The sequence below is a fragment of the Physcomitrium patens genome, chromosome 10 (assembly GCF_059467195.1).
Source record: "Physcomitrium patens ecotype Gransden chromosome 10, ASM5946719v1, whole genome shotgun sequence".
NCBI lineage: Eukaryota > Viridiplantae > Streptophyta > Bryopsida > Funariales > Funariaceae > Physcomitrium > Physcomitrium patens.
In genome coordinates, this window is record NC_143419.1 from 3,079,188 (window position 1) to 3,104,851 (window position 25,664).

General features: G+C 35.1%; 3 protein-coding genes across 8 annotated transcripts; 1 reads left to right on the forward strand and 2 right to left on the reverse strand.

Moving 5' to 3' along the window:
- The first annotated feature begins 12,070 nt into the window (after window positions 1-12,070).
- Window positions 12,071-16,452, forward strand: LOC112287576 (HVA22-like protein i). The gene is made up of 7 exons (XM_024530685.3): window positions 12,071-13,137; window positions 13,526-13,624; window positions 14,003-14,059; window positions 14,402-14,465; window positions 14,680-14,940; window positions 15,404-15,714; window positions 16,069-16,452. The coding sequence occupies exons 1-7, from the start codon at window positions 13,106-13,108 to the stop codon at window positions 16,127-16,129; spliced, it is 885 nt and encodes a 294-aa protein (XP_024386453.1). The 5' UTR covers window positions 12,071-13,105; the 3' UTR covers window positions 16,130-16,452.
- Window positions 16,453-16,875: 423 nt separating this feature from the next.
- On the reverse strand, window positions 16,876-19,866 carry LOC112287575 (uncharacterized). 6 transcript variants are annotated; one of them, XM_073536915.2, is made up of 7 exons: window positions 19,731-19,866; window positions 19,257-19,358; window positions 18,981-19,087; window positions 18,817-18,848; window positions 18,343-18,503; window positions 17,777-18,005; window positions 16,876-17,484 (listed from the first exon to the last, which is right to left on the reverse strand). In XM_073536915.2, the coding sequence occupies exons 1-4, from the start codon at window positions 19,821-19,823 to the stop codon at window positions 18,830-18,832; spliced, it is 321 nt and encodes a 106-aa protein (XP_073393016.1). In that variant the 5' UTR covers window positions 19,824-19,866; the 3' UTR covers window positions 16,876-17,484; window positions 17,777-18,005; window positions 18,343-18,503; window positions 18,817-18,829. The 6 variants fall into 6 exon arrangements, with proteins under 6 accessions (XP_073393016.1, XP_073393014.1, XP_073393015.1 ...); XM_073536913.2 differs by having other exon boundaries at window positions 18,343-18,639; XM_073536914.2 differs by lacking the exon at window positions 18,817-18,848.
- On the reverse strand, window positions 19,509-25,515 carry LOC141044395 (uncharacterized). The gene is made up of 6 exons (XM_024530684.3): window positions 25,373-25,515; window positions 23,490-23,709; window positions 22,075-22,956; window positions 21,293-21,444; window positions 20,654-20,854; window positions 19,509-20,445 (listed from the first exon to the last, which is right to left on the reverse strand). Exons 3-5 carry the CDS (start codon window positions 22,643-22,645, stop codon window positions 20,666-20,668), a joined length of 912 nt encoding a protein of 303 aa, XP_024386452.1. The 5' UTR covers window positions 22,646-22,956; window positions 23,490-23,709; window positions 25,373-25,515; the 3' UTR covers window positions 19,509-20,445; window positions 20,654-20,665.
- Window positions 25,516-25,664: the final 149 nt, after the last annotated feature.

Consider the following 25,664-nt stretch of genomic DNA (forward strand, 5'->3'; position numbering starts at 1 on the left):
TATGATATTAGTGAATGCACATGGGAGCCATTAAAAAATCTTCCAAATGCAATAAAGAGAGTTGAAGCCTTTTATCAACAACATCCATTAAAACCAAGTTGAAGAATAAGAAATCTTTGCTATAAAAGAAATAAGATCAAAGGAAGATAACATTCTATCTTCTATCTTTCTTTGTAGCTTATGTATATTTGTGATACTAAATAAATGGAGAATCAACAACCAATAGATTCAATTCAAGAGCTTTCATTTAGGAACTTATCAAACAAGACATTGCAATTGTCACAACCTTGAAGACAACTAAATCAAGATGAAGATCCTCAAGAATGACATATCTTTCTTCAAATAGATAACAAGATACAATGTATTTGGTATCTTGATTTTAGAAGCAACTCCCAATGTTTGGTGATTTTATTAGAAGTGGGAACAATTCTTAATGGTGTTCCAAATATTTTATTTGAAAGAAGCTAGGAAGGCCTCAATAATGACTAAATAATAGCATGGTCTTCTTAATCTCGTATGGGATACTATCAATGGTTGAGAGGGCCTATCAACCATCTTTGAAGAAAGAAAAGATTAAAGTATGTAGCAAATATAATTTGCTGCATCTTGGACTTTCTCAATAAATGAAGACCACTCTTCGTGGAAGTCGTCCTTAGAAAGAAGGATAATATCATGGACATATACATTTATTCTAATAGTTATTTATATGATTACGTAGAAGTAGGTAAATATAAATTAATTTCATAAAGTCTTCTAGACAAGCTTCTTAGAAGCTTCATAAACATGGTTTTGAATTTAAGTATGTTTGTAGATTAGAAACTTGGCCAACAAATTAACCACATATTGGTAGCTTGTAGAACAAGTTAACTCCATATAATAGCTTGTAGAATAAGCTAACTAAGTGGCGCATACATAAATAACTTACTTTGCAAGTTAAGATATATGGCTAGCAAAGTCAACACATGTTGGAAGTTATATAGAATATTGTCATATAGTTCTTAGTTAGAGAGTATATATGGAGGCAAGAGTGAAGCCTTTTTTACTCTTGTCAATGCCTTTCTAGTCCTTAGTCTTATTTCAAGACTTTCTAGTCTTCTTATTTTTGGCAATAGTCATTCTAGTTTAATATTACATTATCTTTTGAGTGACTTTCTAATTCTCTTTAGTGATACAAGAGTGTATTGAGGATTTTCTTTCTTCAAGTTTATGTCCTTGACATTAAGTCTTATTTAACTATTTGGAGATTGTAGAATTATTGGTCAAGTAAAAAATTGTTAATTGAGTGTCCTAGATTCAAATTTAGTTAGAAAAAATAAGCTATCTCAATGAATTAGTATAAATATAGGAAAGACCAATAATAAACATCTAAAGGATATATAAGTATTGTAAGACTTGGTTTTATGATCTTCTTAGATTGAAGAAGATTCTAAAGTATTTTTTTTTTAATTTTCCAATATTTTTCTATCTTTAAATTTTTAGTCAAAAGATAGATTTTAAGTTTCTTTGACTTCCTTGGATAATGCTCTAGAACAATCCAACTTAGTTGAAATATTAAAAAGCAATAGCTTACTCATTCTAGTCTTTGAAAAATTTGACAACTTCTGTAGCTATGTCACTTTTCAAGTAGTAGCTTTTAAACAATCAATTCTAGGCTCTTCTCATTTGCAAGTTGTCATAGATGGTCACCATGTGTGAGTCATACAATCGACTTACTTGTATTGTTATTAGAAAATTATACTTAAGGTGCTTAAAATTACTATTATAGTAAATTAATATAGGAATCTTGAGACAAATAGTAAAAATAAGATTTTAATATAATATTAGGTCCTTAATAGGATTTCTTTAAGAAAAAATTTTAAAATAAGTAATTGCTATTGAATTGAGCTGATATAGATTCAAAATATTTTCTATAGTAGATTTATTTCATTAAAAATTATATGGATTAGGAACAAAAGATAAATTTGAATTGATTAATTCAAAAAATTAGAAGAAAATAGAAAAAAAAATAGAGAAAGGATAAGAAAAGTAGTGAAAAGGAAGGTAGGCAACTAATAGGAGAAAATAAAAAAATAAAAAACAAAAAACAAAAATAATAAAAAATAACAAAGAAATAAAAAGAAAAAAAAAATGGATTGAAGGACAAAAAGCTATCTTTGAATTCTAGCAACTCCTTACCAATAGGAATCCAAGTTGCCTCGAATCTAAGTGTGAATCATTGAATTGACTCACTTAGGTATTTAATATAAAAAGTACATTTATTATGCTTAAAATCCCAAATTTTGGAAGTTGATAGTAGAATTTTTAAGAGATATAGAAAATAGATTGCCAATAGCATATATGTAGCTCAACATAGAATTTATTAAGACAAATAATTTATTCTATAGCTACCATGAAATGATGTCCTATTGGGAGTAGCCCTTGTTGTCAAAAGAAATTTTTTTTTTTTTTATTAGTAGTCCTTAAAATGTATATATGTTATAAAAAATTAAAAATAATAGAATAAATAAATAAAATCAAAGGCATAGAGGTAGAATAGAGAAGAAAAAAGTAAAAAAAAAAAAAAAAAAAAAAAGAAAGAGAGAGAGAGAAGAAGAAGAAAAGAAGCTGCCCTGATCTCCGGCAGTTTCTCTGCCGCTAGAGGTGCGGGCCGCCTGGGACTCTCTTCCTTGTTTTCGTTTTTTTCCTCTCTAAAAGTCTTCACGAGCTTCGAGTACTCTAGAAATTTTTTCCCATCTCCATCACGTGGTGGGGATACGGCAGCGCAGCACTTCCCTCTTCCCGTTTTGGTTTTTTTTGTGTTCGATTGGAGTGCTGCGGTGCAGCACTGCCTTATACTATTGTTCATGGTTTTATCTCCGTGCATGTCTTCATCAAGTGGCGCTCTGGAGTGGATATTTTTTTTGTGTTCGGGCTTACGGTGTGTGGCTGTGGCATATTCTTCGTCCCGTTGTGGTGCTACAGGCAGCATTCTTCTTTTCATGTGGTCAGTGTGTGATTCTTCCTGCACATTTTGTCTACAAAACTAGCTCATGGCGTATTGCGAGTGAATCTTACAACTGCAGCAATATTATTATTGACAAGGAGAGCATCGAGCCTTGTGATTTGGAACCTTGAAAGTCCTCCATTGGTTTATTGTTGATACACCCTGACTGCTCCGCCCCATAGTTCACTGCAAGCCACTTCTTTTCTTTCTTTTTTTTTTCTTTAGTTTTTTGTTCCATTCTTTTTGTGCAAGGCGCTGGTTCCGAAGGTGGCAGTTGATAACTAGTGTTGTGGTATTTTCCTCAAGCTTGACATCATTCTTTTCTTTTCTTTTCTTTTTTTGGTTTTGATCCTCTTCGCTGTAGTCTTCTAATTGCCGTCGAAGTTGGTCCCTGCGGAGTAGAGGTGCGGTGACTATGGAATCATTCTTCTTTTGTAACATTTTTGCTGCGGAAGGACTCCGTATTAGGCGGATCTGGGTTGTTCCCTTGTCGGCGGCGATTGTGGCTGGATTGAGTTGTTGTCCACGATCGATGACTCTTCTTATGTGACTGCGATGGCGATACGATTGGTCGAGGTTGTTGGTAGGAGTGAGGCTTGGATTGTCGGAGCTCTGGAAGATGTTGGGCGCTGCGGCTACAGCTGTTTCTTCCTCCATTTATGCATTTGTGTATCACAGCATCGCAGAGGGCTAAGGGAGCTTTGTTGTTCATGAAATTTGGCGCTCAGAACTCAGATGGTTTTTCCATGTAAAACTACGAGCTTGTTTGGTTCAACGACAAATACTACCACAGAGTCGTCGTCAAAATTGCATAGTTAGGCACCTCCTCACTGGAGATACGAATCAGCTCGAGAAGATAAAATTGTGATTGGACGAGCATTCAAGAAAAAAAAGATTGATTCTTTGTAGGCGGTTCATGCTTAATTCGGCAGCAATCCGCTACAGATTAGGACCTGGACTTGAAAAGCTAAACACCTGGAAGCCAAAGACATCAACAAAATTTACTTGATTGGGTCGAGAAGAGCCTCGTGGTGGAGTGAACCAAGAATTGCAGCCGAAGAGCAGGCTCGTGTGAGCTGGAAGAGGAGCGTCGGGACCGCAATTCCATTCAACACTTTGAATCCTCATCTGGAGTAAAGCAAGGAGTTTGTAATATTGTGTTGGGAGAAGGAAAGCACCTGTGGAAAACAAGCACGGACTCTCCCTCAACGTCCAGGGTGAATTAAATAATGCAAGGTGATTTAATATTCATCAAAGATTTTAGGTCAAGGAAGAATCAATTAGATTTTGATGGATTAGGATTTGGATGAATTTTATTGGATGGAATTTCAATCAAAGAAGAATTTTTAAACATAGATGAAATATTATTCAAGGATGAATTTTCACTTATGGGTGATTTTTTTGTTAATAGATGAATGTTGATTACAATTAAATAATATAATAATGATAATAATATAAAATAATAATAATAATAATAATTTAAAATTAAAATTAAAAGTTTAACTTAAAGAAAAAAAATTATGGTATTAAATTGTTGAGTAATTTATCATGGTGAATGTGAATTAGTTATAGTATTGGCCTTGTTTTTTTGGATTGTAAAGAAGAATAAAGAATGATTTGATTAGAATTTAATTAATGGCTATAAATACTTAAATTTACAAAATTCATTCCCTTATTGTGAACTAGAACAAACTTCCAATTAGTAGAGGTTTATTTTAACTTATACCAAGCTCTCTCTAATTTTGGTTTTTTTTTCTCTTTTTCATGTCTTTACAAGCTCCAAGCACTTTGGAGATGTTCTATAAGTCGGATGTTGTAGTAGGAATTGGATTCAAAGGTGAAAGAAGAATAAAAGGTCCGTTCTCTTGTAGCTTGGCATTTAGAGTAAGCTTGCAAAAGCTCTGGAAATCCATTGCAAGTTCAAGGTAATCATATTGCTGGTAGTGGGCAATTATAAAAGTGTTGGTATTACAAGGGCTCAAGCTTTGAATGAGTGTTCATTCACTTTTCTTACTATGATGTAACAAGTCATTGGTATTTTCAACGCTACAGTGCAGCAATGATACTACAATATTACTTCCCATTCTTTCAAATTCTTCCTTCTTAGTGTATTGCAAAGGTACATAAGAGTAGTTCAAGTCATGAAGGTCAACTAAGATTTGCAATAATAATCAAGTGTAGCAAAAGCATCTTCTTTTGTTTTTATTATGATGCAATTTTGGCACTTCTTATTTCTATTCAAATGGCGCATTGAATTGGAAGGTGCTATTAAAGAAGTGCTTGTGTAGTGATTCTATTTAAATTCCTTGTGTTTTCTTTTTAATTGATTATCATTGATAGTATTCTCATTCTTTTGTATTTTCTAATCTTCTGTGGTTTTTTTTCTTGTTGTTGATGTTCTCACATGTACTCTTCTTACTTATTTTATTCCATATCATTGATTATATTCTTTCTAGTTTTATTGGTAGTCGTGATCTTAGTGCAAGAAGAAATAGTATAGCCATCCACATATCATCTTTAATAGTAGTAGGTCATCAAGAACTTAGTTGAGCAATGATGCCATGTTTGGCCTACAAGCAATGTTTTTACATTCCTAGTATAAGAAGTTCACTTTGTGCACTTACGAGTTTAATGTCTTGAGAGAAAATTAACAACTTTCAACTCCAACAAGCATAGGCAATAGCAAATCCAATTGGAGAAGAAATTCTAACATACAATTGATATCAAATATAAGCTTCTATCAAACAGATGGAGAATGTGACATAGACAGAAGAACAGGTAGTTGTGAGTTTATTTGTACTATTGGTAGAATAATTTTGTTCATCAATAGAAAAGTGTTTTAAATAAGTAGACATCAGAGAGAAAAGTACTTTTGATATTTTACAATCTTTTTATTGTTTGGTGACTACTGCAATCAAACTTCCACATTAAAGTTGTGCACCTACAAATTTTGAGTTCTTTTAATGTACACAATTCTTTGGATGCTTGGAGGCTCAAAGCTATGTAGTAGAAGAAATCAAAAGCACATATTGTTTCTATAATTAGGAATTCTTATTAAAGCATATTATGCATGGTCTTAGTTCAGATTGATTTATAAGTTGTAAGATAGATATAGAACTTCTTATGTATTAGAGAAGATAGAGTGCCAAATGGTTGAATGTACAAGTAGAAGTATTCTAAGAAGATGGCATTTTTCAAGGCTAAACTATATTATTAGAAGAAAAGTGTTAGTTGGCAAATTGTATCAAAGATCCATATAGCCAAAAGTCTTAGCTGATAAACTATATCATGAATCCATATAACCTCCATAATCATCTTTTTTCCAAATGACTAACCAAGTGACAAACTTCTATTAGATGATGTTAGATTAGAATTCATGTAAATTAAGATTTGAATGAAACATATTAAATATTAGATGAAATTTAATCTAAGAATGAACTTCTATCAATTTAGGAAAAAAATTGTAGATGAATATTGTTTTAAAGTGGATGAATTTTTATTTATAGATGAGATATTATTTATAGATTAAAATTCATTCATGGATGGAAATTTTTTTGGATGAATTTTTAATTTTTAGATGATAATTAATACTAGATAAAAAATAAAAATAAATAAATAAATAAATAATATAAATATTCTATAGACTTAAAATAAATAATATAAAAAAATATATTTCAACTTTGAATTTCTTGTTGTGTTATTTAAGTAATTTTGTTGTTGATTGTTGAAGTTGAAGGTAGAATTTAATTGATAGGAAATTGAAATTTTTTTTAAAAATAAGAGACAAATTAAGCAATTAAATTATAAGCTAATTAATAGTCATAAATTAGAATAGATTATTATAAGAAGGATTTGTGTTGATCACATTTGGAATTTTTGTTGAAATTATTAGATACTTAATCAAATAAGTAATAAGAACTTGTCAGTGAATTTAGATAATTAAAATGGTTTTGAATTAGAATTGACTCTCAACTAGTAGAGATTTATTTTACTTCACAATAATCTACTCTATTTTGAGGGACAATTATATATTCTAGAAGGAAAAGTATGATTATATATTCTTGAAGATCATTATGACTTTCTAGTAGTAGGACATTTAGATACAATAAGACTTTGAACCTAATATCAAGAGATTTGTAGTAGCATCAAATGTGGAAGGCAATTAAAGACTTTATACAATGATGTAATATTTTTTCAAGATCAAAAACTCCTCGTCATTAATGTCATAGATTTTTCCAACTATTTACGATTTCAAAACAACTATGATCTTTTATTTCTATGAATTTTATTACGAATCTTCTAGTCTTAGATTTATATGATTTTATATTTATAATAATAGATTATTTTATTAAGATTGCATATTTTGTTTCATGTAAAAAATTTGTTACAAGTGAAGAAATTGCTAAGCTTTTTCTTGAAAATATATATGGCTATTGCGGATTTTTCAAAGATATTATATTTGATAATGAGACTCAATTTATATTAAGATTTTAAAAAATCTATTTCAAGACTCTAAAGGTGGTTATAATTCTCTCTTTGGATTTTTATTTATAAATTGATAGACAAACAAATTATGTGAATCAAATTTTAAAGAAGTATTTGAGAAATACCATCAATTATCATCAAGATGATTGGACAACTCTTTTGCCATTAGCAAAGTTTGCATATGATACTTTTATATATTTTTTTACTCAAAAAACATCGTTCTTTGTTAATTATGATTATCATCTATAATATGATATTTTTTACTTTTCAAAAGTTGATAATCTTATGGAAAAAGATTTAAAAAATCATTTATTAATATTACATGCAACAATGAAGGTACAATTAAAAGAAACTCAAGAACAATAAAAGATCAATATAGATGTCTATTACAAGAAATAACAACAATGCAATTTAAGTAACAAGGTATGGTTACTTTGTTGCAATATCAAGACTACTTGTCCTTGTGACAAGTTGGAATATTGTAGGCTTAGACCTTTTTTTATTTATAAATAAGCCAAACTTGTTGCTTATCAACTATACCTTCTGAAGTCTATAAAGATCTATCTTGTATTGCACGTATAAATATCTCTTCTTCAGCCATATAAGATAGTGAATATCTTGGAAAGAAGACAAATGTAACCTCTTTTTATGGAAGTGGATAATAATCAAAAGTTTGAGGTGGAAGGAGTCTTAGATTTCAGGCGATACTAAAATAGATTGAAATATCTTGTTCATTAGTGCAAATATGACATTAGTGAATGCACATGGAAGCTAGAAAAAAATCTTACAAATGTAATGATGAAGGTTGAGACTTTTCATTGACAACATCCATCAAAAAATAAAATAAAATAAAATAAGATCCATAATAGGTGATGACTACTTCTTGTTGAACTATTTTTTAGAATGGATAGTAATGTCCCAAGCATATATATTTACTCCAATAATTATCTATATGATTATGTAGAAGTATATAAAAATAAATTAATTTTATAATATCTTTTTAAAAAGTTTTTTAGAAGCTTCATAGATGCTATTTTGACTTAACACATGTTTATAGTTGATTGGTAGGCTAGAAACTTGGTCAACAAGTTAACCACGTGACACACCTATTACTAGCATGTAGAACAAGCTAATTATATGACACACATATAGAAAACTTACCTTGCAAGTTAAAACATATGTCTAGCAAAGTCAACACGTGTTGAAAGTCCTATAAAATATTGCAACCTAGTTCTTATTTAGAGAGCATATATAGAGATAAGAATGAAGTCTTCTTCACTCTTATCAATGTCTTTCTAGTCCTTAGTCTTGTTTCAAAACTTTCTAGTCTTTTTGTCTTTGGCAATAGCCATTCTAGTTCAATACATTGCCATCTTTGAGTGATTTTCTAGTATTTTTAAGTAATACAAGAGTATATTGACCTTTTAATTCTTTGAGGTTGATGTCTTTGACAGTATGTTATTAATTTTAAAAAATAAATATAAATAAATATAAATAAATATAATTTTTTTATAATAATATGTATAATAAATTTCAATTTTTTAATTCTTTAATTTATAATAATTTTAGATATTTAATCTTATATTATATTTTAAAAATAAATTAAATTTTATAATAGAATTTAAAATAAATTATAAAGCCAATGAAAGTAATTTATAATAATAAAGTATTAACTTAAATTAATTATAATGACTTTTTAGATATTAATGAAGTAATAAAAAATATATTATTGACTATATATTCTTAGTTTTATAGAAAGAAATTATTTCATTCAAACAAAAATTTATTTTCAACTAAAAAAAATAAATAACTTCAAATCAAATAGGAATCAAAATCAAAACCTTATTTTTAATCTTAAGAATAAAAAAAAATTATGGTTGATGACTTAAAACTATTTTTGGTATTGGTTTTAGTATTGAAAAATACTTTGGTCGAAAATATAATATTAATCCTTGTTTTTATCTTAATTTTGAAATAAATATTTCTTACAAACATAAAAATAATCTTGATTCTAAAATAAAATCTTGATATATATTTTAAAATAAGAAATAAATCTTATATATAAAGCTAAATTTAAAAATATATTTAAAAAACAAAAATAATAATAATTTTTTTATATTTTAGATAGTATTTTTGATCAAATATAATAATTATATATATATATATATATATATATATAAGATTCTATTTTTTTAAAAGTCTAACCTTATAAGAATATTTTATAAAATTATATATATATATATATATAGAAAATATGTGCCTTTAGGTACAAAAAAATTATAATAGCTTTTAGTAATGGTTTCTTCTAAGCTATAGATCTTAAAAAGCCCCATGTTTCTAAGCTCCACATTCTTGAATTCTCTAAATTCATGTGCTTTTGTATTCCTTGTGTTCCTCTTATTCCTTGCATTTCCTTCTTCATGGCCAATGAGAAGGCTTATTTGTTTCTTTACCTCATACTTAAGTTTTTATATATAGTAGATGTGTTAATTTATTAAGAATTATTTTACTTGATATAAAACTTCATGATAATTATATGTATATATACATATACTTTCTACGTTCAAAAGAAATTCTTATAAACAAATATTATTTTATGCTTAAGTATACTTGTGATTTTTTAGTAGAGGTATATAATTTGTTTAAAATAGCTAATTTTAGAAGTCATAACCTATTTTGTTTTGATAGTTATGATACAATAAAATAGCCTTCCAAATATTTTATATTTTGGGAGATTGTTGACTTTTCATGAGTGAAGTTAGACATAAGGTGTAGCATACTAATTTTGCAGATATTATTGTCGAAAAATAAACTATTTTTCTTATACATGTAGCATTAGAACAGTATGATTTTGTTATTTTTTAGAAATATATATATATATATATACATATAGACTCGTGGATGCACATCATTATAGATTCTTCCTATAATAATTAATACACCTTTTTCTTTTCTTTTGATTGTTTGTGGTAATGTATTGTGCAGCATTTAGAAATCACATACATCAATAGGTTAAATGGTGCTTTGTGAGATATACTTTATGCCAAATGGCAATATATTCTCTACGACATTTTAAAATTAGTTATATTTATTTTTTTCCAGCAATGATATTTAAAAAACATAAATTTAAGAAAATTAGTGTGTAATATTGTAAATTTTACGATTCATTCGTAATTATTTTATTTAATAAAATGAATTAAAAGCTTTGTTAAGCACACATGATTGAGTACACACAAAAGATAAATTTTAGATTTCTAAGGTTGTTCTTCTAAAATATGTATTAAAATCCAAGTTAACAACTTTTAGATATGGATGGATATTTATTACTGACTAAGTCAAAATGTTACAAACATTCAACATGTACATTTTATACATTAATAACTCAATCTAATTTTCACTATACTGTATTTTACAAAATTGATTCAAAAAATGTGTCAGATATCTGTAATGTAATTTTTTATATTTTCTTTTTTATAAAATCCTAAAAACGATCAGATTTATATTCATTATTTTTCTTTCTTTGCCATATTTATATCCTTCATTAATTTTACGTGAAAGAAATATTTTACTGTTTTAAAATTTTAAACCACTTAAGCATCATATGTTTTTTTAAACATTTATTTACTATGATAAGATGTCAAATTTATTGCTATAATTGATATGAATTTTTTTGAATAGGATTAGTATTCTTTTTTTACTCAATGTCCATAGTAATGTTAATATTTATAACTTGGGCTATAAAAATTAAATTTACATACACATGCTTATTATGCTTAAAACATAACTTTTTCTTAATCACAAATGTTTAAGTTTGTTGTATTAAAGAATTATTTACACAGCAAACTAATGCCCTTAATCAATCAATGTCATAACCACACATACATCACGAATTAAACATACAATTTCAATGACCAAAAATACAAATCATCAAAGTAACATGATGTGTTAGATTACATTTTTTTTCTGCAATATCTTTTTATGAAAATAATTATTTTAAAATTTGATATATTTCTTCCTTTCAATCTCTTCTTACCAACATATTACCATAACCAAAGACCACAATGCAAAACCAATCTAAATTACAAATAATGCAAAATCCACCATATAATATAATATATTTATGAGAATATTAAATAGATCCATGCTTTTACTAAATAGGTCCATCCTTGATGATGAATATCGCAATCATGATGAATGTGGCTGGTTTTTATTGGTTGTAAATCTAATAGTGAAGAAATGAATCTAAAGATATATTTTTGCATATATATATATATATATATATATTTGTTCATGATGGTTTGGATAGATGGATTGATTTAGTAAAAACTTGGGTGTATTTAACATTCAAATATATTTAACAATAATAAGAAAAAAAGATTACACTTTACCACCCATTCAATGCTTTGCTCACTTTCCTTCTCCCCTTGTATTAACATTTTAAGATAAAACAAACCACACTATTTTCAAATAGTGTAGAGAGATGAAGGGACCCGAAGCGGCACACGGCTTGGGGATCTGGATTAGAACCAGCGACGACGTTAGGACCTCGATCCGCGCGAGGAGGTCGTTGAAGAACGTCACCATTCTTTTGATACCACTATTGTATTGATAATACCCGGAGCACCTCAGGAAGGGCGGGGGGGATGGTAGCTTCCGTTTCGATCACTGCTTTGAACTGCTCGCCAGCCCCCACCCCCTCGTGGTCACCACCTTCCTGAAATCGCCATCTCGGATTTTTTGCGTGGACTGCTGGTTTGAGTTTTCAAAATTTGCGGAACGCGTTTTCAGTGGGAGAGGGTATTCTTTGATGGAGTAGTTGACAATTTGGGGATTTAGTTGAGCAGTAATGGTGGAGGTTTGAGTGTAGGGGACGGTATTTTTAGAGAGAAAAAAGGTTACTTGGTAAGGCGGAGAGAGTTTTACGTTGCCACTGTTGCCAAGGGATTTGACGCTGTTGTCGGTTGCGGAGTTTGGAGTCCGCGTGATCACGGGCTTTTGTTGTTGATGATGATGAGAATGAAGGGGAATTGTTTTATGGTGTGGATCTTCGTGTTTTTAGCGTGAAGGGACGGTTTGTGGTGTGGTGTGGTGGTTTTGGGACGGTTTGGAGTCACAGGGATTTGAATTTTGAGAGAGAGGCAGGTGGAGGACGTATTGTGATGGTGGTGTGTGATTGAATGACTGGAGTGGATTTTTCTCAAGGGATTTTGGGGGTGTTTTTGGTGAGTAAGAGTAGGAGGAGGGAGAGGTAGAGGGCGCCCGTTGGTAGAGAGAAGAATTTGGGTGCTGCTGCGTGAACCAGTGAATTCTTACTCGGCTACTCGGCGCACAATTGGTCTCTGATTGGAATCTTATTGACGTCTGATTTCTTTGGAGTAGTTCATGACCAGCAGGATCATGTGACGAGGTTTGACAATTTAGCTTTTCAGTTCAATTGGTCCCACAGTCTACCCAGTAGAGGTTTTAGGGCGAAGGAAAGAAGGATTTGTGGTTTAAGGGGCTCAGAAACACTTTGTAGTGTCTACGAGTGTTAAAGCCTTGCTTGAATTTTCTTAAAACTCCGAGGCGTGAGTTTGTTTGTGACTTCAGCTGATGTTACACATTTGAGAACAAGCGAAGAAAGGCAAGCCGTTCAAGATGATTGGATCTTTCGTTACACGGGGACTAATGTAAGTGTTCTACATTTGCCTTGGCTTTTTGTTCGTAGGAAGAAACAGCAGGATGGGTAGTTTATTCCTGGAAGTTCGTTTATGGTGTATCTAATACAATGTTCGAGGAAAGTGGGTGCTGTCTAGGCGGCAAAGGTAGATACAGAAAGTTCATGTGCATCGTATGAATGCTGTGCACGCATGTGCCTTCGTTGACATTATCCTTGACATTTGTGACATTGTCTATTTTTTGAATTTTAGCTAGTGTGGACACCGCTAAATATTCTAGGAAATTTAGTTGAAAACTTCCATAGTTTAAGAAAAATAAGAGATGGAACAGCTATTCCAGTTCCTTTCACGAACTGGGTGGTGGGTCATTTCAATTTTGGTGCACTTGTTATCAATGCAGCATGGCAGTTGGATACGTTTACCCAGCTTATGAATGTTACAAGATAGTGGAGAGACCGATGCCAGACCTAGAGCACTTGCGATTCTGGTGCCAATATTGGTAAGTGTTCCCTATTGAAGATTGTTGCCCTACTCTTGAGACCCAGTGTTTTCATTTGTTGATCTGTTTCAATGATTTTTGGAAAAAGTAGCAGTAGATGATGTGCATACGCCGGATTTGTAAATTAGGGTCGTCGAGCTGCCTGCTGCACACTAATATTCCACCACAAACTGTATTAGGCAAGATATTGATTCATTATATGATTTGACGAGGGATTCGTTGATCAGTTGTGGCAGGTTATCTAGTCGTTTGTATCACTATATTGAACTGTTGAATCGGTTCCAGTGTGACGTCACTATTTTTGGTGCTTCCCCGTTAACTGTATTACGTACTGAATTTTAGTGTAAATGATGCCTGCTTCTTTGCAATGCATTGCAGGATGATAATTGCTGTGGTGACTGTTATTGAAAGGTTGGCAGACATTGTTGTTTCATGGTACGTCTTCATTTCTGCTGCAATTTATAGATGCGTATTAATCTGTTGATGCAGTTGATGAATTGTGGGGTTATTGTAGATATTTCTATCTCGAACTTAGATGGGAATTACAGACCATTTGGGGTCGTATGTACTGCGATACAATGAATTGTTAGAGATTCATGGAAAGCAATTATTTATTTTGTTTATATGCAACTTTTTGTGAAACCAAATATTTTATCGTTGTTTTCCGGAGCTGGTGTAAGTTGGCGGAGCTTAGATGTCATTATGAGGGGCATGGTGAGTCGTAGCTCATGAAAGTAAATTTACTTTTTACTCAAGTGGATTTCTTGTTCTTTTCAGGGTGCCCATGTACAGTGAGGCAAAGCTGGCCTTTATCATTTACCTTTGGTACCCCAAGACCATGGTAGGGCCCGTTTAACTGACATATATCTTTCAGTTCACGTACTGGAGATTTGGGGGACCGAGACAAGTCGATGTGACGACTTCAGAAGCTCGGAATCATGTTTCGTTGGTAGAAATGGTCCAGCTGGATGTTGTAGATACTGATTAGATATGCTTTCATGAATGTAAGCGGTGAAGGTGGCGTTCTCATTCAGAAATGCAATGCTGATTTGCAGGGGACAACCTATGTTTACTCGACGCTTTTAAGACCGTTCGTGGTCCAATATGAATCAGAAATTGACCACAACTTGAATGAAGTAAGGACCAGAGCAGGTGATATTGCCCTTCTCTGGTGGCAGAAAGGGTCAATGTATGCACAGGCCCGATTTTATGAGCTGCTTCAATTTCTAGCATCTCAGTCGAATAAAGTCCAGCAAAACCCGTCCGGAGCTCCATCGCGAACTCCTGCCCAAGGATTATCCCGGGGGCTCCCTCAGGTGCACTTTTTACGCAGCATTTGTGTAATATCTATTTGGGTTTATTGATTTCAATTAATTGTTTTGTATTATATGAATACACACCCTTGAGTGAACATCTAAGACAGATTGCGAAGTCTTGGGTTCTTATTCTTAGTGTAAGTGAACAGAACCGTCTCTGCATCTATCTATTAAACTCATTTTTTTGTATTAGCTGCTAAGTTAGATAGTTTCGCTTAGAATAGTACCGCTATTAGAGAGCTTGTGTTCAATTCACAGCCTCTGTCGGTGTGGATAAGTAACCTGCACGTTTACGACGTTAATAGCAGGATACATGCTAGCTGTGTGTCGAGAATCCGGTGGGCGTTTCAGGCATGACATAATTTTTTTTAGTTTTCAGTGATAAGTAATTAATGTTAATCCCTTCTGTATGTTACTCTACAGTAAGAGTAATTCTAATCCACATAAATGTGCGTTCGTGTAGGGTGTTCCTCAATCGTATCCTCCACCAGGAGCTTCAGGTTCTGAGACTGCTCCCTATCCTCCTCAAGAGGCTCAAGCTGGCCAGGGTCAGTACCCGCCTCCACCGTCTAGTTCCGCTGGAGCACATATCCGACGTCAGTCAGGGTCTCGGGGTGTACCGGTAGGAGATTCAGATCATGGTGTTGTCGAAAAACATTCAGAGAAGCGCACTAGTTACCGACTTGAGGACCGATCAGGTACATCAGTCGGAGGGCAAAATCCGCCTCCACGAGTTCAAAACACAAAGACGCGCCCACAGACTGATAGTCCGTGGTGAGAGACTCTTTAACCTCAATGAATCTGATATTTTTGGTTTACGTCTCGTTTCGTTTTGTTTGAGCTTTTGTCCCCCCTTCTCTCTGCTTGGTTGTCAAACTGCTTGAAGATGATATGAAGTCTACTTGATGATATACTTGCGGTGCACAAGAACGTATCGGAGTTCTAGAGGGAATATTTTAGTGGGAAATAGCCTTATTAACTGTCGTACAGTACGTTTATCTTTGAAGGATATCGTGCTGTTCCAGAGGATATCTTTAGCAATCTCAGCAAACGATTTGTTCTCTTGATTCAACTTGTATTTGGCAGTATTTCTTCTATCTTATGATTTGTAACTACCTGTGTTGATAGGAGTATTTCGGCCTGGATACCGTCGTTGCTTGGAACTACCCCTTCGAAGAAGGTCGATTGATGTTCTTCTCGTCGCTTCTACGGGAGTGTCATCTGCTCCCTAGCCTTCACCCTTCCAATTGATGAAGCTGAGCATTGCTTATGCACAGTTTGTAGTAGAACTATCATGCCGACATTCACTTTTATATCCGTATAAGTAGTTCGATCCTGGCTGGTAGGTTTTAAATAGCCCAGCTAGAAGTTTGGGAGTCACAAAACTTGGTGGCGTTGATTGGTGGTGCAATGTGTGTATCACGATGGATTTCACCAGATGTGTCAATTTAGATCTCCCGTTAATTAGAACTTTTGAAATGAAGTAAGATTTATTTTTCTCGCCCGTTTCAATTTTTCGTGTCCACTTTTATTGATGGTGGTGACTCCAAATTTTTGGATTCAAAGCTGCGGTGTTCGGGTTGTTAAATGATTTCATTTACAATCCAGTTGATTAGTTAATAATATTATGGGAATCAAATAAAATTATTTTGGAAGATTGTTTTGTGGAAGAAGGTGCTTGGATGCAGGGATCGATTCGAAGCTGCCGCGAATCTACATGTAACATTTAGACTTAGGGAAAGTAGATGTAAACAATGTGTGATGTTTGAAGTTTGTAGATTGCATATCTGGGTTGAACGTGTTCTGGACAATTTAAGATAAGCTTTGTGACCATTTCTTAATCAAGTTGATAGCATGTGACTGTGCAGATGTTCCCATTTGTCTGGCACAATGTGGCAGCGTTCACATTATCGTCGCACAGGAAATGTATACAGATTTCTTTTACTTTTATTTTTTATTCATTGCAGTTCGTTCCACATTATTGTGAAATTCGAACATACCGTGTAGATGAGCTCATATCTATTTTACAATTACTCATTTGCACACACTTGAGGCAGGCCGGAAATTACTCTTTTATCTCTTGTGCAACGCTAAGTGCCTCACTCCTACACCATAAAGCAACTTTTCATGCTCTCAAAAGTATAATTAGGCGTCATTATGACGCTAAATGACACAATGCAAATACCAATACGCACAATATGCAACAATGACAATTATATCAGAATCAGTCCTAGAGTGGGTTCAATCGCAGTCATACTGGGCGTCGAGGAGTTCAATTGGGGAAGTGTACAGGAGCATTAGGGGGAATCAGGATGGGAACAAAGCAAGTCTACAATGTGAAGCCAATATGAAAAAGGTAGCTGGTCGAGAATTGAAGGGATACGCATTCGCGCCTTCGTCTCGCGAGATAGTAGCTGCGCCAAAACTCCAGAAGTGATCGGAAACCATGCTAGCAACCCTTAGGGCTTGAAGGTATTCCGGGAGCTCTCCGTTCCTCTCCACAAGTATGAAAATGATGAGGGCGTATTCAAAACACATATTACCCTGCATTATACGTCCCATATCATCACCATCACCATCAATTGCAATGTGCCCCAATTATGAAGCTACATAGGGAGTAGGGATAAAAACATCACACTGCAAGACTCTATTGTAGTAACTTTCAAGGTAACCGTATCCTTCAATCAGATGAAGCAGGAGGTGGCAGATGGCCGCTACTGCATTGAGTGTAGTCTTAATGCAGAGAATACCCACAAGAACAAAGCAAGTGAATAGGATGATCAAGAATCGACTCGTTCGATTTGAGAAACAAGGGATGATGGGTGTGACGAATCACCTAGTTGATATCATCGAGTCGCACAGCGAACATGAGGTCTCTCAGTAAACGAAAGGTATTGTTTGAGACGAAGGCAGCAATCTTGCAGTACTTTATCTCCTTGCTTCCATAACTGTAGCCGTCTTTATTCATGCTTGTCTCATTCAATGAGCGCGGATATGGACTTGAATTAGGGTGTGTTGTCTCTACCAGACATCTCTTAAAGTAATCCAGAGACAGCACCACAGATCTGATCAACACATTCGAGTCTACCAAGTTTACAACCACGGCCTACAGTTTTGCAACAATGGCGAAGCAGTGCTAGCCCACAAGTATGTGATGAGAAGTCATCACAAGTTCATTTGCTTATGAAATATCTACTGCCGTCAATTTCCATAAAACTGTCAATTTCTCCGGGATATTCCGTATTTGACTTAAAAAATTGCACCGACGACAAGGCCTCGATCAGAAACATTTAGAGTGACAGTCTTCCAAAAGAGTTCATATTATTTTGCTTATGAAATATCCACTCCTGTTAAATTGTTGATCATTGAATGTCAATATTTCCAAATAAATTCAGCACGTACCTCAACAAACTGGTCAAACTTGTGTCCTGCTAAAAGGCAGTCAAGACGCTGGAATAAAATTTTGTTGAACTTGATGAGCTCTCCCAAAAGATCAAAGTTGATCAAGTCACAACCATGAATGAAAAAACTTGAGTTGCAAGGATCACAGTGCCTGGGACGTTCTGCAATGGCATAATAGTATGGCCGTGTTTAAAATGCCACCAAATTACAAACGTGTAGAGAGGTAGCACATCGAAATCCTCCTTTCAGAATTTCACATAGTAGATATTCCAACAGACCAATTGATGCCACAACTTCCTGCTCACTCCAACAGTGATGTTAGACATAAATGATTGACCACTCCCCGATCATTTCTAACTACCCAACATCAATCATTTACAAGACTGTGGACGGAACCTGAACTTAATTCTAAATCTTATTTTCTTCTGATTGGTAACACCAAAATTGGCTTTTTGTGAGAGTAAGGTGACCTACTTGATCTTCATGTTCAGCACCTCGCAAAAAAGCTTCCACATGAGGAAAGCCAGAACCTCCATCAGACTTCTGCTAGTTATGCACATTGAAAATTGCTGCTATCCACATTACATTTGCATGCGCAACATCACAAACAGATTCCTACAGATCGTGGATGGGACTACCGATACATTGAGCCTCCAGGATCATTCACCAGCATCTTCAGTATCTTCACACTAAGGCCACTTGACTCCATATTCTTCGTATCCTTGCTCCAAAATGAGTTGCTCTCCTGATCTCGAGCACAAACGACTTTATTTTAAGTGTAGCAAAGCACCAATATCGAGCAAGAAAATGCAATAAAAATCAGGGTTTGATCTCAAATTTTTTGCTCATGTAGATAAAGTGCACCAAAACATGATTGCAACTGATGAATAATGATTGAGATATTTTAAGGGTACATGGAAGACACTTGGAGCTAATAATAGCTGCTTGTTCGTTCGATTGCAGCTGTCGCGATCACAAAAATTGTGAATTAACCTCAGGTATTGTATATTTAGGGCCTGCAAGTAGGGGAGTACAATCAAATTCTCACTCACAAACGTAAAAACACCATTCATTGAAACCAACTGGACAAGTGAGAGGTCTACAATGACAAAGGTGGAAAAGATAATTCAGATGAATCCAACTCTGCGAATTGATAGAGGGGCGTGTTCCGTGTTGAAGATACCACACAACTTTATTTCAGAAGAGTTTCTCATTCCAAATAAAACCAAAAATCCATCAAAGGATTTAAATGACCTCAAGTCCTTCACTCCACTTTTTCATTACACAAGTAATACCAATCTTGTTCCATCTGATCTAGGACCTAGACACGCTGAGTTTCAGAAATTTGAAACCTATTACATTGAGATATTGCACCTTGATTTCCTTACCGACTTCGTATTGCATGCACAACCAAGGCTATGGATTCCTCGAGAGTGAGCACGTGACCGTCGACACCCAGTCCAGTTTGTCGAACATGTCATTCAACACATTCACCAGGCCTAGCTCTGCCAGAGAGTTTTGCACCTGTAAAAGACCATCACATTTTAAATCTTGTGATGCAAACCAATCGACAATTCAATTACATATTAATAACAATTACCTTTTCTCTATAACGATTTCTAAGCAAAATATTCAAAGCAGCGGACTATCACTGTGGCTTGACATCGTTGTGCCATCGATGTCAAAGCGCATTTTTGTTTGGTCATGGGATATTTCGTTTTCCCTCTTTGCTTTCGTACATAACTCATTTCTTGCTCCTGAAAAGCAAAAGCGAAATAACCCATGACCAAAAAAGCTGTCATTTCAAAAACCGCTTACAGAAGCGGCCAGGTGTACCACGCCGGTAGAGAGACCAGTGAGATCCAGAAATGTTATGATGTTCCAATGTAAAATCCTCTCATCTGTTAAACTTGGACCTGCTCTCTCTTGTTGGAGATAAGAAGCAGAATCGGATTCCTGCCGACCTTCCAATTGTGGAATGACATCCCCTCTCTCATCAAAAAATTGACCTCGAGTAACATGGAAAGCATGATACATTCTTTCTACTGTGTCTCGCATGGACAAGGATAATGCCAGCTCTGAAAGTTCGGATGACATGTTATCCTGCAGCCACACACGCAGAGCTAGATTGTAGTTCTACAAAAAAAGATAGATACGTACGAGAAACTCTTACAGGCATTAGTAAAATTGTTTTTATAGCTGCAGACTTAAATTAATTCATCTAATTCAAGTACCGATACCCGAGTGCAAGAGTAGAGTGCATGAGTCCAAAATCAAGTGCTTGAGAAAACCTAACTAACTGAAACCATACTTTGTTAGGCCTTCAGCTGCTCAAGGTGCTCAGTTGTCTCACTTCTCGACTTGAGGACACTTTGTCCAATGTGAAGAGTTTCACCAGGTGTGAAAGAATGTCTGGGACGAGAAGAATAGCCTCGTGGTTTTTGTCAGTCGTCGTCCATGCTGGCTCTTCAGACCTTGACTCCTGTTGCACACAAATTTCTAAACTCCGCTCCTGGCCCAACCATATATTCCTTGCGTTGGAACCAACCATAAAAGCAACAGCTACACATCTGACCTCTCTAACCCACCATTGGGATTTTCATCGGTGAGTCCTTTTGAAAACAATTGAAGCGTTAAAGAAAGAAAGAAAGCCAATCTCTTGCATTTAGTTAGGTGAACAAACTAAACATCTAAGAACTGATAATACACTGTTATCGAACTCTCGGAGATGACATGTCCATCGTGCAGCACAGTGTCGTGTGTATGAAATCCAGTCAATTGAGGCTCAGCTATCACTCATAGCAAGTTTACAAGGAAGACGACTGGAAACTTTGAGAAACGTAACCTGGTGAATGGAGATGTACGCCTACCCACTTTTCGAATTTCATCGAAGGTAGATTATGGAACAGACATGCAAAACGAGCACTATCCATTACAAAAGTGCGTGTACCTCGGGTTCAATAATCACCATCTCAAGAACACGGCAAAATGAAGCCAGTTGTCTTAAGGAGAAATTGCAAACTAGACTTGTAAAATTCGGAACATCCTGTACTTGCCACAGGTCTTTCCGAATTGCCATAATCTCTTCTGCAAGATTAACAGCTGCACAGAAAAATGGAGGACGTCCGCTTCTAATTAAAGTTTATCAACTTGATCATCGATTATGAACGTCTGAACTATTGAATTGTGCACAAACCTGACTTCGGGGGGACGTAACTGGTACGCCTCCTAACTACTGTGATTAACTGGAAAAGTGTGTATTCATGATCGCAATAGAAGCGGAGGAGAATCAAGGGTCATATTCAACTGCTAGGTGGGTTTCATGGTAAAAGTCTTAACATCTACGTTATGGTGCGAAGATTAAAACATGACACTAAACTAAGGCCTAAATTCAGCAACGAGAAAATCTTTAGTAAAGGATCATCACCAGTAGGAAAAGGAAGCGGTGGCCCACCTCACAGCATCTTCCAGAAAACAACCTCTCAAGCTACCGTGGGCTTAGGTTCATAGATCGAGCTAGTCGTACTGGTCAAAATTATGTTTGATTAGTGAACATTGTACCAGACAAGCAAGGCCACTGCGATATAAGACGGTGAGCAGGAGGCACCACGCGATTTACGCACACCACAATATCGGGTGAAAGAGGGATTCGCTGGTGCACCACAAGCGCGAGAAGAGAAGGTGATATTTCGCGTCAATCGAATTAAACAAGAGTCGGTAGGGAGCACTCACCAGTGTTGAACGTGTTGCGGAAGCGCATCATGTCAAAAAGCTTAACCACAAACACCTCATCAGCAGCCAAATACTCGATAAAAGGATGCACCGTAAAGCACAGTTCACGCAACATGTTCAAACATTCGTTTCGGATGTACAGCACCTTCAATGTGAAACTCAGCTTATCAACGTCCCCCAGGATCGGAAAACTTAAAAGCAATGCTCTAAGGAGCACAATATCCCCCCCAAACAGCACAAAAGCCTCCCGGTTCGACTGGTGGTTGGGATTATTCCACTCAAATAGATTCTGGGCCAAATTCGCTAGCGCTTCCTGGGAGTAATTAACATCGTTAGCCACCAAGGCGCTCTCAAGCTCAATGCACAGAGAAGCAGTATCTTGCGACGTGCCCCCTCGTCTGCAATAAATCGCCGCAGGCAATTGTCGTAAAGCCCTGTACCCGTTCCCCGTAGTTTGTGCCCTAATGAGCACTTTCAGCATCGTTGAAGCACTGTCCTTTCGCGACATGGTTCCTGTGTCACCACCATTGGTTTCCAAGCAGCCATAAGCACTCTGTTTCCGAGACCTCATCAATGCTGCCTCCACTGTCCAGCCTCCAACAAGTCCGGAGTCCAAGGAACACTTGAATCAAGCTCCAATTCCCTTCTACATGATGCACTGTCATGATCAGACACAGATTCATGAATCATACACGGTGTTTACGAAATTCAACTCCCTCTATGCCCAGGTGGTCGATCCCAATGCCTTCAGAGTTCGCAAGGGCGCTCGTCGATTTCCCAAACACCTCGCACTCGAGTCCATAATCACGGATCCTTCATTCGCCACCTCCCAATTTAAGTATCGAACGAAGCTGGGACCTCCTAAACCAATACCATTCGGACCTGCACCACCCAACAATCCGTCGTCTGTATACAATCGCAAATGCTCCTAATTTGAATGCCACATTGACCCGCATAATTGTATAACCAACTGCAACTGACTTCATCTGTAGGTCTCTACAATACACCTCAATCCACCATGACCAAAAACAAATTCCAATACAATACGATTCAATACACACCACAATCGATATAACCCATCGCCATGCACACCCCCTCCCCACAATATCCAGAAATTCCCTCCTCTAACTTAAACACTAAACGATTTCAGCACTTTACGTGCTCTGCAACTGAAAACATAACTGAAAGTGTCTCCAGTAAACAAAACCCTTCTACTAACTGCGAAGTAAGAAACCATGAACTGAACTGAAAACTTCTCCGCTCCCCGAACTCCAGTTCAAATTTCCACGCAGCAAGATACACTCTCGCATTCTCCGCATTACACAAGCACTATTGTATGTGTGGGAATTTCGCCGCGCAAACGCTGGACTTCTAAGTCTGTGCTAATCACACACTATGTGGAATGTTAATCTGACCAAAGATGGCAAGAGCCGAGAAGTGTGGTCCCAATATTGTTATCTCCGTATTCTTTTCTTCTGCTTGGAATGCTTCTGTCCCTTGTCTCTGGATCATCTCCCCGTTCAGATCCCTTCGCTCATCAGCGCCGGCCTGATCGAGAGCTTCATGCTTGTCGCGGTCGCGTTGGCTCGCACCGCAACATTAGTGAGAAGACAAAATGGTGTGTAGTGCTTCCCGCTGTTGTCATGGATGTACAGACTGAGTCTCATCCATATCATCCAAACCATCTAAACCAATATGTTCGTTCATATTATGTACATGTATAGTAATTTATTATGTATGTACGGTACTGACCCAGGCGGTTTGAAACACCTTGGTACTAAAGGTACGTTGGCTATGTTTTCAATCTAATCTAAACAAACTTTCTGACATTTTTATTTAGAAGGATTATTTGTGCTCTCATTGGTTTGGTTTTCACTACTATTCACCATTTCAGCGTAAATTTTCATCTTTTATATCTCATTTAAAAGTTCCTTCTGAAGAAGAAAAAAACATCATTTGTTAACTCCTTGGATAACAACATATTTGTAAAATTTATAAAATGGTCATGTTCATAATATGAGTTCAGATGGTTTTGATTGTAGAGTTTTAAATCAATAAATTTATCTTTATTAAATGGCAGCAACATTTATTGAAACTTTGGTAAATAATATAAACATTTTATACTGTGTTGATGCTATTGAAAAACAAACCATAACATCATGTAATAGTTAACCAAAAAATACTAGTTAATCAAAAAATACATTTGTATTGTGTCTTTGTAGTTCGTATTTATTTTGATTCAAACTCACATTATCAAAAACAAGTAGAATTAGTTTAGGTGTTATATATACATACATATATGTATGTATGTATGTATGTATATATGTATGTATATGTATGTATGTATGTATGTATAATTTTATCATTTAATGAAAATTTAGGGAATACATATATTTTTATTTATTATGATTGATTCTAAAATATTAAAGATTAAATTACATATTAAAAACTGTTAAAATTAATAGCACCATCAAAATATTTTTCCAATAAATTTTATAGTAGAAAATATAAAATTGTCATTTTACACATGAAAGTAGATATCATAATGTGATAAAATGATGTTAGCACTAGATTTCACGAGTATCAAATTTCTTTATGTCTCAACTAAATACATCCACTTTAATAAAAAAATCAAAATAATATTATAAGACTTATTTCCTTCTCATTAAGAATGTTTTCTTAAAACTAAATGAACTAACACCTCCCTGGTTTAATTTTAATCTTCCAAATTTTTTTTAACTTCTTTCATTAATAATACAGTTTCATGAATGCATTGAATAAATCAGTTTGCTGAAGTTAGGTTTTATTTTTGCACAACACACTTTGAACTGCACAATCTCAATTCATGCCACAATCGACAGCACACTCACCGATTTATGCGTTGATCACTCGGAGGTAGACAAGTATCATTTCTACTGTCTTTCATTGTAAAGATAGTGAAGTTTGTTTTGAGAGGATTCAGAGAGGTATTACCAAGCTAATTGACCAAGGCAGAAGTTCTAGAAGCCCATGCAATAGCATTTTTGTGGCTCACTTCCCGAAGCCCAAGCAATGCACAGGAAAGCAATAGTACGGGACATCGCAAGATTAAAGGTGAGTCGTTGGCGTATCAAATTTCCGAAAGTATCCGCTCCGCAGAATTATGATAGAACTTCCACTCATGGAAGCATCTCAACACCAGTAGCGAGCACACGGAGCGAACACGATTCAAGCTGAGTGCGGGTTCTTCTTAACATACAAAGATCAAGGAGACAAGCTTGAACAACCAAGAGCATCTCAAACCTGCAAAACATCTTACCGAAGGATCGATATTAAAGTCGCCTGCACACAGTTGCTCATGAAATTTTTCCCCTGGAGCCGCCATATGAAATGTCGAGCATTAAGAAACCGGGAAAAAGCAGAACTGACATCTCTGAGACGGGGGCCCTTGTCAAATTGCAAACGACGGCATGTAGTCAGATCTCCCCAGTGATGTAGAGAGCTTGAAGTGGATGAGAATCAACAACAGATCGCAGCCTCGCTGGGAGCTTCATCAGGTGGCGCCGAAGCAATCGCATGAGCATCGCAGCCGCAGCCACGAGTGGAGAGAT